General features: G+C 51.8%; 2 protein-coding genes across 2 annotated transcripts; both read right to left on the bottom strand.

Moving 5' to 3' along the window:
- Positions 1-3,832: 3,832 nt before the first annotated feature.
- On the bottom strand, positions 3,833-4,507 carry PtrM4_058250 (Chromo domain containing protein; the record flags this gene model as incomplete). Its single annotated transcript, XM_066105399.1, has 1 exon — positions 3,833-4,507. One exon carries the CDS (start codon positions 4,505-4,507, stop codon positions 3,833-3,835), a length of 675 nt encoding a protein of 224 aa, XP_065964026.1.
- A 111-nt stretch (positions 4,508-4,618) lies between these two features.
- Positions 4,619-10,582, bottom strand: PtrM4_058240 (PRP38-assoc domain containing protein; the record flags this gene model as incomplete). Its single annotated transcript, XM_001932616.2, has 4 exons — positions 4,619-4,660; positions 4,726-5,641; positions 5,722-8,256; positions 8,310-10,582. 4 exons carry the CDS (start codon positions 10,580-10,582, stop codon positions 4,619-4,621), a joined length of 5,766 nt encoding a protein of 1,921 aa, XP_001932651.2.
- Between the last annotated feature and the right edge of the window lie 1,360 nt (positions 10,583-11,942).

The following is an 11,942-nucleotide window of genomic DNA, read 5'->3' as shown; positions in this document are numbered from 1 at the left end:
AAGAGTCTCTATACTGACATGCAGTCCAGTCCAGCCGCTATGACCACTAACATCCGTGGGAGCTAAGCTTTTATGGTTCAACTCCTCTGCCAGACTCTTCGCGTTACCCCATGCTGAAAGATGCAATGTCGTATGATCGTCTTCCACTATTCTTGGGAATCTAATTATCAACTCAGGCCCTCCCAACGATGTTTGATACACGAAGCGTAAGGCCCGAAAAACGAACCAGTGGGGAAAGTAGTAAGTCAGCTTCAGCGAGGTGGCTGCGTTGCCAGGACAGGTCGAGATGTCGCATTTAGGCCGGAAGCAAGGCAAATTTCACGGTTTGGGGTCTCTCCTGCTCTGCTCCTGCAGTCGCAACTTACCTTTGTAATGGAATGATGCCTATCTGGGACTAGCGCTGTTGACGGTCACCCACCTACATATACAGTTTGTAGACTCAGACAATACAACCTCAGTTCAATCCTTCAATTCTTCCAGCACCCACTATTCCCCACATAATGGGTTCACAGGCTGAAAGACAGTCAAAGATATCAACATAAACAGCGAAGGTATTGTCCGACCAGGGCTACAAAGATGGTACCATAGTTGTCAACAATCAAGCCAATCCAAGCTGAGGCGTCAGATTGGATTGCTCGTTTTTTGAGAGCGTCAGCTTGGATTGTTAGGGCTAACAAGCTGAGATTGTGAGCTTAATTAAGGCTTGATTGATTGGCTTGATAATCTGTACTAGCGCTAGCCTTAGTGTTGAGTTTCGTCGTCCTAAGTCGCCAGCCCGCACAAAAGCTCCATATTGTCGTCGTCTGCTGCCTCCTCCTCTACTACCTCGTCGTCGCCTCCGAGGCCAGCTCTTTGCCACCGTCGTACGCACTGTATTGCCGCTAGAAGTTGAGGTCGCCCAGCTCACTAAACAGGCGCTTACACTCACAGCTCGACGCTAGGATAGAGAGTACGTTAAGCGCAAGCTTACTAAGGCTAGGGTAGCAATCGCGCATGCTTACCTAGTACTTAATAGGGTTATCTGCGTGTTCTGTACCTGTCAGATAATAGCACTGTTGAAGATGAGAGCGTACAGACGCTGGGTTAGACTAGCGCGACCCGGCATCTGTGAGAGCCAATCGGATCACAGGAAGGCTTGGCACCCCCTAGGTGTGCCCACAACCGTAGACAGAACCACAACACAATCAATAATCAACATCATCACCATTCATTACCTATTTCATCAGTATTCCAGATGAGAGTGAATATCTGACACTAGCCGCCCCACCAAACTTGACCCGACGCTCTGCACAACTACCACAATGCCGCGACAACAACGCTCTATACAGACTTCTCGTGAAGGCAGGCTAAGTCTTGCTATAGCTTCCTATCGTAATAATCTAAAACAATTAGTGCGCGCACTTGCAGCAGCGTATAACGTGCCAAAATTAACTCTCTAGACGCGCCTCTACGGTGTCTAGCCACGATTAGAGATTCTATCTACTAGGCGTAAGCTATCACCTATTAAGGAGCAGTCTCTCGTGCAGTAAATCCTAGACCTTGATCGACGAGGATTTCCGCCCCATATTATCGACGTGCGACGGATGGCAGACACTCTACTCGCTGCGCGTGGCCAAGATCCACCTCCGCAACCTGTTGGCAAGAACTAGATATCGCGCTTTATCTAGAGCCAGCCAGAACTTCAGACAAAGTGGAGTAGAAGGCTTAATAGCCAGCGCGCTAACTCTAAGGATCCTATCGCTATTGTAGCGTGGTTTAAGCTAGTAGAGGAGACGCGCTAGACGTACGGCGTGCTAGACCAGGACATCTACAACTTTAATAAGACTAGCTTCGCTATAGGCGTCGCTGCAACGTCAAAAGTTGTAACTAGCTCTAACAGAGTTAGCAGAGCAGTTGTCGTACAGCCAGGCAATCGCGAGTAGGTAACAGCGATAGAGTGCATCAATGCGTCTGGCTGGTCTCTACCACCGTTCGTGATCCTGTATAGCAAGGTCCACCAGGCCAGCTGGTATAATGGGCTCCCACTAGACTAGATTATCGGCGTCTCCGACAATAGCTAGACAACAGATAAGCTTAGTTTTAAGTAGGTAAAGCACTTCAACTAGCATACAGCGTCTCGTACAGCTAGAGTCTATTAGCTTCTTATTCTTAACGGCCATAGTAGCCACGCTACGCTAGAGTTCGACTAGTATTGCGCAGAGAACAAGATTATCACTCTCTACATACCACCTCATACCTCTTATCTCCTCCAGCCTCTAGATGTGAGCTGCTACTCTCCTCTTAAGCGCGCGTACGGACGTGAGGTTGAGGAGCTCGCCCGCCAAGGCGTCTACCATATTAACAAGATAGACTTCCTCACAGCCTATACACAGATCTGGCCGATAGTTTTTACGCAGCAGAATATCTAGGCAGGCTTCTAGGCTACAGGCCTTGTCCCTCCCCGTCTAGATCGCGTCCTATCGTCGCTCACAGTAGCCAGAACACCGTCTCCCCCGCAGACAACCACAGATAATAACGCAGCAGTGCAGACAGAGACACTATATACAGTAGCAGAGCTTTAGCAGCAGGTACGCTATCTTCAAGAGCGGCTACGCCGGCAGCTAGAGAGCCTAATAAGCGTTGCGATACGCCAGCTTGCTAAAAGCGCTCAGCTTGCGATGCAATTAGCAACGATACTGTCAGATTTTTATGGATGGGATCAAGAGTGTATTGTCTGTGTCTGTCTACGGCTCTGTCTGTGGGAGGTGGCCTCGCCTCGGGCTTGGCAGTGCTAAGTCCCGGCGCTAGCCCTGGTTTGGGGGTCTCATGTCCTTCCCCAACCACCATCGGCTCGATCATGGAGCAAAACCTCGCCTCAATCTGACAGATACTTACAGAGGAGAATAAGAGGCTACGTGCAGAAAATCAGCGTCAACAACAAAAGCAGAGTTAGCAGCGTTAATATATTGCTTCTAGTAGAGTGCTCTAGGTGTAGCAGGCTTAGCAGTCAGCTACAGAGGCAGAGAGAGTGGTAATAGAGGCTAGCTAGAGCCAGGCTAGTGAGCGACGTCGGCGCGCGCCACCAACGTGCACGAAGTGCTATATTGAAGGACATACTCAGACTTCATGCAGAGCTAGATAAATAATTATATATCTAAGTTTTATCTTATTTTACAAAGTTATTATGGCTCAATTGCGCAGAACGTTGCGTCGAGTCTAGTGGGGCGGCCAGCTTACTAGTGTGGCCAGCTTACTAGTGTGGCCAGCTTACTAGTGGAGCACGTTACTAGGAGACGCTGTGAGGGACGTCAATAGTTGAGATGACCGTATCTGTATTAAGTACTAAGTGAGATATTGCGTGCAGGTTCGAAGACCTGCGCGGGTCGAACTTTGGTGTTCGGCTGTGGCCTTCGCTTAAGGCGCACGGGCCACCTCGCTTACTAGAGGTCGCGGGTTTGATCCATGACACTACCCCCCCAAAAAAGAGAGCAAGTTCCAACGCTCGAACTGCCTTTTTTTTTTTTTTTTTTTTTTTTTTTTGCCTAAAATTGTATACAAAGGAGATACCTATATCGCAAAACTGCTGCATACCAAGCGTGTCGCTTGCAGTGTCCATTCCATTACTACATTCTATTCCCGTTGTCTGTGCACAGTAATTATGGATCATCATCGTGGCGTGGTGACCTTAGCATCTTGTCTTAACAATAGTAACTTTGACAGTCTAGTCCTTGCCACGAGCACAGCGTCTATAAGTCCTATTTCTAGCACAACTTATCGACGCCCTCGATTATAGCAAGCACAACTATATTATCCCAGTCTTATTGTTGGTCTTGTCTGCTGTTGTCACCACTGGCTAGACACGACTAAGAGCGTGAAGTCGCATAACCAGCATATCTTGTTTGCCTGTGAGAGACTTAAACTTCCTGTGCATAGGCGGCTTGTTTGGGTGATCAAGGTGATAGCGCGTCACAGTGTCAGCGGAGTCCGCGAGGTTCATGTATGGTTCCCATGAAGGATTGTCGGGGCCGTCGGGATAGTTTGCCCATCGTACCAAGTATTGGAGCAGGCCTTGGGTAGTCTTGCCCTTGCGACAGCGGGCGGCAGGATCCTTAAGCTTCTTATTAATGCGGCAGTCTTCGATTGCTTCGACAGTGTATTCAGTGTCGTCTTCCACTTCTGGGTCGAACTCCGCAGGGACCTCAGGATCTTGTGTTTGTCCAGTAAGTGGGTTGTCGTCAACCAAGTGTAAGAGCCATGGGTGGAAAACATTGTGGATGCGCTTCATGTTAGCGGGAAGATCTAGCTCGTATGCGGTGTTGTTGATGGCGCGAACGATAGTAAAGGGACCGCGGTTCTTTAGGTCTAATGACGCGGAGGGTCTTTTCGTCCGTAGGTTGCGAGTGTCCAGCATCACTTGGTCGCCGACTTTGAAAGCTGGTGCGGGTAGCCTTCCTTCATTGGCGTATTCTGCTTGTTTTGCTTGCGCCCATTGCATTGAAGCTCGCAGCTCGTCCTGCAGCGTTTTCATGCGATCCGCGAAAGCGTCAGCGTTGAGACGTTCTTGTTGCGCAGGCGCAGTCAAGGTCGCAGCGCCTGGCGCTGGCGCAGGGGTTCAATGCCACTCCGTGGGTTGTATCCTTTAGTCGCGAAGAAAGGCGACTTGCCAGTTGTGCTGCTGGTGCTGGAGTTGGCTTCGAATTCAGCTATTGGCAGAAAAAGCGCCCAGTTATCCTGCTCGTAGTTGACATAGGCGCGTAGGTATTGCTTGAGGTAGGAGTTCGCGTTCTCGGTTTGTCCGTCAGTCTGGGGATGGTGAGCGGTCGAGAACTTCGGGCGTACACCCAGACGCTGGCATAGTCGCTTCCAAAAGTAAGAGACAAACTGCGCTCCACGGTCTGAGATAATCTCCTCAGGAAAGCCCTCTTCTCGCCAGATGTATTCGATAAAGGCTACCACAAGGGCGTCGGTGGTCATACTAGCCATTGGGATGAACTTCTTCTTCTTGGTGAGTCGGTCGACTACCACGAGGATGTCAGTGAACGTTTGACCGTTATGCCTGCAGGGCGGCAGGTGAGTGATGAAGTCTATAGAGATGCTGGACCAGTATTTGCTGGGGATTGGTAGCGGATGCAGCAGCCCATGCTTGCCTTCTCGGTATGCTTTGCTCCTCTTGCAAGTCAGACACGCGCGTACATATTGCGCGACGTCCGTGGTCATCCTAGGCCAGTAATACCATCGCGACAGCTTGGAGTATAACTCATGTTTGCCGCTGTGGCCACCGCAGACGCTCTTGTGGGCTTGTTCAATAACTTGGGTGCGAACGGCGCCGGCGGGGACGTAGACCTTGTTGCGCACATAGAGTAGTTCGTCGGTGATCTCGCAATCGCCAAGTTCCAGCCTGAGGTGCTCTTCTCCATGTATGAGTTTGAACGGCAGGCGTCGTAGGCCGTCCTTCTTGGCTTTGACGATCGCCTGCAACACCTTATCATCCTTGTATGCTGCCTTGATATTGTCAAGCAGAGCATCAATAGTCAGCTCGTTGTTCGGTGGCGCGGGCACATTAATTGCGGCGGGCGTCTCGTTTGGTATCGCGGGCGCACTAGTTGCGGCGATTGGCGTTGTAATAGGCGAGATTGTAACGTTATCGGCTGCACAGAGCGATCTTTTGCTCGTGAGGTCATGGGAGACGCCGTTTTCTCCCCCTCAGGCTCGATGCCAGGCAGTGCGGCGAGGACGGCGTACCGTTCAGAGATGTTGTCTTCCTCGCTAAGTTGATACAGCATTTGCGCGACTGCGGGGATAGAGTCAGGAAGGGTGCGCTGTGTGATGAGATTTGCGAGGTAGACTGCATGGCGAGAACCTCCATCCTTGGCGATGTTGATGGTGCAGACGCGCGCTTCAGGATCGACTTGGTCAGGCTTGATGACTACCTGGAGTTGATGCCGACGGCGGATGTCGTCGGGTGACTCGGGTAGGTCGCCAGGACGCCTTGTCAAAGCGTCTGGCTTCGTGCCCTGCTTGCCTGGCCTGTACTTGATAATGAAGTTGAACTCTGCCATGAATTCCGCCCAACGGGCTTGGCGTCTGTTGAGGCGCTTTGTGGTCATAAAGGTCTGAAGGGCTTGATGGTCAGACAACACCATAATAGGATCATCAGTACCAGACAGCTCAAAGCGCCATTGCTCAAAGGCGTTGACAATAGCTAGGAGTTCCTTGTCGTATATCTCATAATTGCATTCCGCAGGGTTCATCTTGTGCGATAGGAAAGCAACTGGGCGGAGGACTCCTGTCGCGTCCTTCTGAGAGAGGATAGCTGCAGTAACGAAATCTGAGGCATCGGTTTCCAACCAAGTCTCTAGGTCAGGATCGAAGTGTGCAAGGACTCCTGCAGTCTTAAAGGCGTCCTTAAGTCGATGGAAAGCTTGTATAGCTTTGCTATCAGCGATGAGCGGGAACTGATGTCTCTGGTCCTTGCCTTCGCCATCCTTGCGCGTGAGTTCTGTCAAGGCTTTTGCGATGTAGGAGAAGCCTTTGATGAAGCGACGGTAGAAGTTGGCGAAACCAAGGAAAGACTGGACGTCTTTGACTGAGCGCGGTATTTGCCAGTCTAGTATAGTGGAGACCTTTTTTGGATCCATTTCGATGCCCTCTGTAGTGAGGATGAGGCCTAGGTACTTCACTTTCTTGACCTTGAATTTGCACTTCGTGGGATCAAGATGGAGGCCAGCGTCGCGTATCTTAGAGAGGACCTTGATGACGTCGGCTTCATGAACTGACTCGTCATCGTCGCAGGTGTATATAAGGACGTCGTCGAGGTAAGCTGTACAGATATCGTCAAGGTACTCGCGGAGTGTCTCATTGATAAAGGTCTGGAAAGTGCCAGGCGCATTGCAGAGGCCGAAGGGCATGACAACGTATTCGTATAGCCCATACCGAGTGAGAAAGGCTGTCTTTTCTTCATCGCCTTCTTTGATCCGAACAGTGTTGAATGCAGCCACAACGTCGACAATCGTCATCCATCGTACCTTGGCCATGCGGGCCAGCGTTTCCTTGATGGAGGGTGGAGCGTTGCGGTTCTTCTTGGTGATGGCGTTGAGCTGACGGTAGTCAACGCAGATGCGAAGTCCGCCACCTGGTTTCTTGACAACTAAGACAGGTGACGCGTACGGAGATGTGGACGGTCGGATGAATCCGCGTCCGAGCATGTCGTCGATGTAGGCCTTGATGGCCCTGGTCTCCGTTCGTGTGAGCCCATAGATCTTAGGCTTGTGAATGCGTCCGTCGGTGTCAATCTCATGGTCAACGCCTTCGCGATGAGGTGCCAACTTCCCTGCTTGTATAGGACTGAACAAGTCTGGCATCTTGCTGTACAACCAGTCTGGCACCAGTTTGCGGATCTCCGCTTCCGTCATATGTGGACTCTCCATCTTGTTCATATAGTGGTCGTAGTCCTCTTGTGTGACGGCGGCGAGGCGGGCGATGTTGCGTTTGAAGGAGTCTAAATCGCAATCGTTATTGTCGTCTGGAGGGTCAGCAAGCTTCTCCCAGTCTTGTGGTTCGACCCAGATGGCTTCGTCTGGGTTGTGCGCAGCCATGAGGTAGGCGGCCTTGGCGGTGATAATGCAGATCTCGCCCACGGGCGTGGTTTGCCGAGATTCTGAAAGTGATGGAGTCTTGCCGTCGCCGTATACTGTCTCAGGGAGACCGTGGTCGAGACAACATGAAGTACAATGTGAAGAAGAGAACTTCATGCTCCGCGGTGAGAAGGTGAGACCGGGGTCGTGGTCTTCCAGCCAAGTCATACCAAGGATAAGATCAAAGTCTCCTACGTCAGCGACGAAGCACACGACTGGTGATAAGTGGCTGCCGTGTTTGACTTGGATTTCCACGGCTTCATTCAATGTATCAACAACCTTCCCATCCGCGAGAGAAAGCTGGATAGGTGAAGAGGTAGACATTATGGGCAGGCCCATGGCTTTAGCCCATCGCCTGTTCACAAAGGAAGCGCTAGCGCCTGTGTCGATAAGAGTAGTTGTCTTTTTCCATTCCTTAGAAGAAGTGAGGGTGTAGGAGTCGTAACGTAGTTGTTTAGTAGATCGAAGATGGCCCTTAACGGCGATCGCAGAGATGTAGTGGTCTTGGACGTCTTGTGAGTTGTCCTGATCTCCGACTTCTGGAGATAGTATCCTGGCGGCAGCGACCTTGAGACGGTTATGGTTTTCTCGCGTCTCGCGGTTCTGTTGTATGTCCTTGCGCCAGTCTAGCTCCTGAATGCGACTGTTATCAGGAGCGTCTAGTTTTCCGAAACTGGCTCGCCCATGTCGTCCAACTCAGGCTCCTCTTCAGTGGAAGCATTAGAGTCGTCGTCTTCGGCGTCGAAGTCCGCTCCCATAGCATAGAGATGCATACTACTAAGCTTAGGCTTGATTTGGTCCCAGTCTAAGATTGCGCAACCCTTCTTATCGCGCGCCTGGTGACCAGTCTCGCCACAACGGAAGCAGACCTTAGCCTTAGCCATTGCGTCCTTCTGCCACTCTGTGCGCGTCGTAGTAGCTTCGCGATGTTGTCCTCGGCCAGAGCGAGCCTTTCGTGCAGGATTACGATCATTTGGGGAGCGCGTGCGCGGCTTGGTGCGAGGTTTGTCAGCAGCGGTCTTGCCTTGATTAATCTGTTTCTGTGTTAGATCAGACTTGCGGGCGGCGTCAAGGAACTTGACAAGAGCATTCTCTTGCTCATCGTCAAAGGCGTGTGAGGCGGCGGCGGCGAGGCCAGGTCGCAGGAAAGCGCGAGCGTAGCCAATCATGGCGCTGTCTGGAAGCTTCACTAGGCGACACACGCTCATAAAGCGCCCACGCCAATCTGCAAAGGATTCAGACGATCCCATCTTGAGAGAGCCATCAGCGAGTTGCGACTGTGCTTCTGAGACCTTCTCGTAGGTAGAGCGCGCGTAGTATGGGTCCAGTCCTTCAAGAAGGTCCAAGTAGTGTTCGAACTTGAGATCGTCAATATATTGCCATGCTGCGCCGTCCACCTTCATCTCCAAGTAGGCCAATTGCTTGTCTTCAGGCAGAGATTCGCACTTCTGGATGGCTGACCGACGCCACTTGTCGTAGTTCTTGGTATCATCGTTGCCTTTCCAGACTTCAATGTCGGGGAGCTTAAAGGAAAGGCTTAGACCTCCAACTGTGGACGCTGCCTGTTGTACTGATTGCTGGCCGTTGTATGGAGGAGGGATATATCGGTGAGGATCTTGGTTCAACGGATTCGCGCGATCTCGGCGGGAGCGGGAGCGCGATCTTGAGTGAGAGTCGCCGCGAGGGCGAGGCGCAGGCCGAGTAACAACAGGAGTGGCTTGTCGGCTAGGATACGGGTTAGGTGATGCAGTGCGGCGATCTGTACGGCGCTCAGGTGACTCGTGTCGTCGGTTGCGCTGAGTAGATAGATGACTGTTACGACCGCGGTCCTCGCGACGCTGCAAGGTGTACGGGCGGAAGTTATGATCATATCGCTGAAGGCGCGCAACAACGTCATTGTACTCACGCTGTTGCTGAGTTAGAGAGGTCTCTAGCTTGCGGGTATTCTCAGTAGCTTGGACAAGTTGTTCTTCAAGTGCGCAGTTCTGGGCGACCACATCTTCGTAGTCGGCGTCGCGTTCTGCGCGCTGCTGGTGATAGCGGTCTGCGCGGGCGCGCTCTTCCTGGTGCTTCCTGAAGAACTCCTCGTACAGGCCGTGGAACTTAATGGACTGCGCTTCTTCGTGTTTCCAGTCCTCATACCAGTCTTGGTAAGTAGGGTTAGTGCAACCGGCGGTCTTGGAGGATGAAGGACGATAAAAGCGCTCGACCTCTAGCTTAAGCTCATTACGCTCTCGGTTGGTGTGTTCCAACTCAGCATTAGTAGTCTCAATAGTCTCAGTCAGCTTTGAGACTTCCTTCTCGTACCAGCTAAGCTTAGCTTCAGCCTTAGTGATGCGAAGGCGTAAGCGGTTAACAGCGGCTTCGTGAGCTTCCTTGGTTATTGCATCGATGTTCGCGTCCAGGATAGGAGCGCAAGCAGCGGCGAACTTCATGAGCTCAATAGCTAGAGAGCGCAGGAACGCGGTGTTTGAAGTGGCTAGCTCCAATAAGTCGTCGTCAGTGCAGACGGGGACTTGGAATTCTTCCAGGGGAGATTCTCGGCCTAGGTACAGCTCAAATTCATCCTCAGTCTCGTTTTGTACAATAGTGATGAACGTGAACTCAGAGTGAGTAATCTTGGCAGACAAGACGTTCTTGTTTCTGAGGGATTGGAGTCGACAACTGCCAACTATAACATCGTAGATGTCGGCAGGGTCGTGTGGTACCATTGTGGGCTCTTGGCTGTCTCCTTCTGTAACTGGAAGTGCGGGGTAGCCGAAGGTGCTTCGACGGCCTGGTTCGGATCGACGAACAGGCTCATGCTTAGGAGCGGGGCCTTGGCTAATAGTTTGTTGGGTGTCGGATGCAGTATCCTTAGGTCGCTCGCGGCTGGAGTCTTGGCTGCGGGGGGTCGCGGGCGCTTTGTCTTTGCGCTTCTTGCGGCCAATAGGGAAGTCAGTCACGCTGGGCTGTGGAGGAGGCTGCATGTCGCTAGATCGGCGGGGTGGCGGCCGCCGGTAGAGACGTTGTCGCTAATGGCGTTGATAGTTCTAAACATTTAAGGTGTTGGGTGTGGTTAATGTAGGTGGAGAAAGAGAGTGGTTATGATTGTGAGAGAGTGCGTCAAATGTGGGCGGGAGCACAGCTGATTATTTGCTGTCACACTCCTGACTCCTTGCTCGAAGTAAAGCGGTGAGCCAAACCGTCTACCAGTCACCAAGGTGATGCGATACCGTCGCAATCGTTCCAGTGCAATCGCGATACTCTCAATCGCGACGCGGTACTGGCAACGTCCTTCGATGATGGGCTTCTAGCACAACACGCCTTCCGCTGTCAGCACAATAGCTTGTATCGCGCGCGTACGAGGGCCAATGACAATTGAGTTCCACTCCGCAGTCGTATAACAGAGCCTCAAAGTCCCAGTTGGCGGCGCGCGAGCTATCCTGATGCGGGTCTGTGACCGAAGATGGGGGACGAGTTGTCGCCGTCTCAGCCGCGGGGTTGCGGGGTTGCTGTCACGAGCAATACTGATTGCGCGCTGAGTTCTTCGGTGCGGTCACTTTCCGCGCGTGTCCTAGGTACCGTATGGTAGACGCAATATAGTGTGAGGGACGTCAATAGTTGAGATGACCGTATCTGTATTAAGTACTAAGTGAGATATTGCGTGCAGGTTCGAAGACCTGCGCGGGTCGAACTTTGGTGTTCGGCTGTGGCCTTCGCTTAAGGCGCACGGGCCACCTCGCTTACTAGAGGTCGCGGGTTTGATCCATGACAGACGCTTATATAAGACGTCTAGAGCGCTCGTTCTGCTAGTAGGTTAGCAGCTTTAAGGAGGCGTCGAAAAGCTAGTGTTTTAAACTTAGAGAGAGGGTTGTCAGATATAATGAGATATTGCACAAAAGTGATGGATGTTGATGATTGTGTGTATTGTGTTCTGTCTATCGTGTGTCCGCGCTTGTGGCCCTCTTGAGGGGCGCACTGACCCTCTCTACGCTGATTGGTTGCTGCCAACGTCGAGTAACCCTGCTATCTGACAAGGGTAATTGTTCTTAATAAGCTAGCTAACAGCTACTAGCCGGAAGCGCTAGGTATTAAAGCTAGCGAGCTCGTTAGCGACCTTCTGCGACACGCTATTGTTGCCGTCCTTAAGTAGACGTTGTAGCTAGGTAGGTTTTGCAGCGACGGCCGACTTGCTGTAGCTATAGCCGCGCTTAGGCAGCTCTAAGTGTCGCTGCGCTGACGACGTTAAGAGCGTCGTCTTATATATCCTAACGCCGGTATCTGTGTACTTATGCTCGTAGCAGTAACGGCACACGAAGTATAGCTTACTTAGGTCCTTTAGCAGCG

Source organism: Pyrenophora tritici-repentis, chromosome 2 (genome assembly GCF_003171515.1).
Source record: "Pyrenophora tritici-repentis strain M4 chromosome 2, whole genome shotgun sequence".
Classification (NCBI taxonomy): Eukaryota; Fungi; Ascomycota; class Dothideomycetes; order Pleosporales; family Pleosporaceae; genus Pyrenophora; species Pyrenophora tritici-repentis.
The sequence above is the reverse complement of the archived record's forward strand: the minus strand, read 5'-3'. Positions and strand labels throughout refer to the sequence as shown.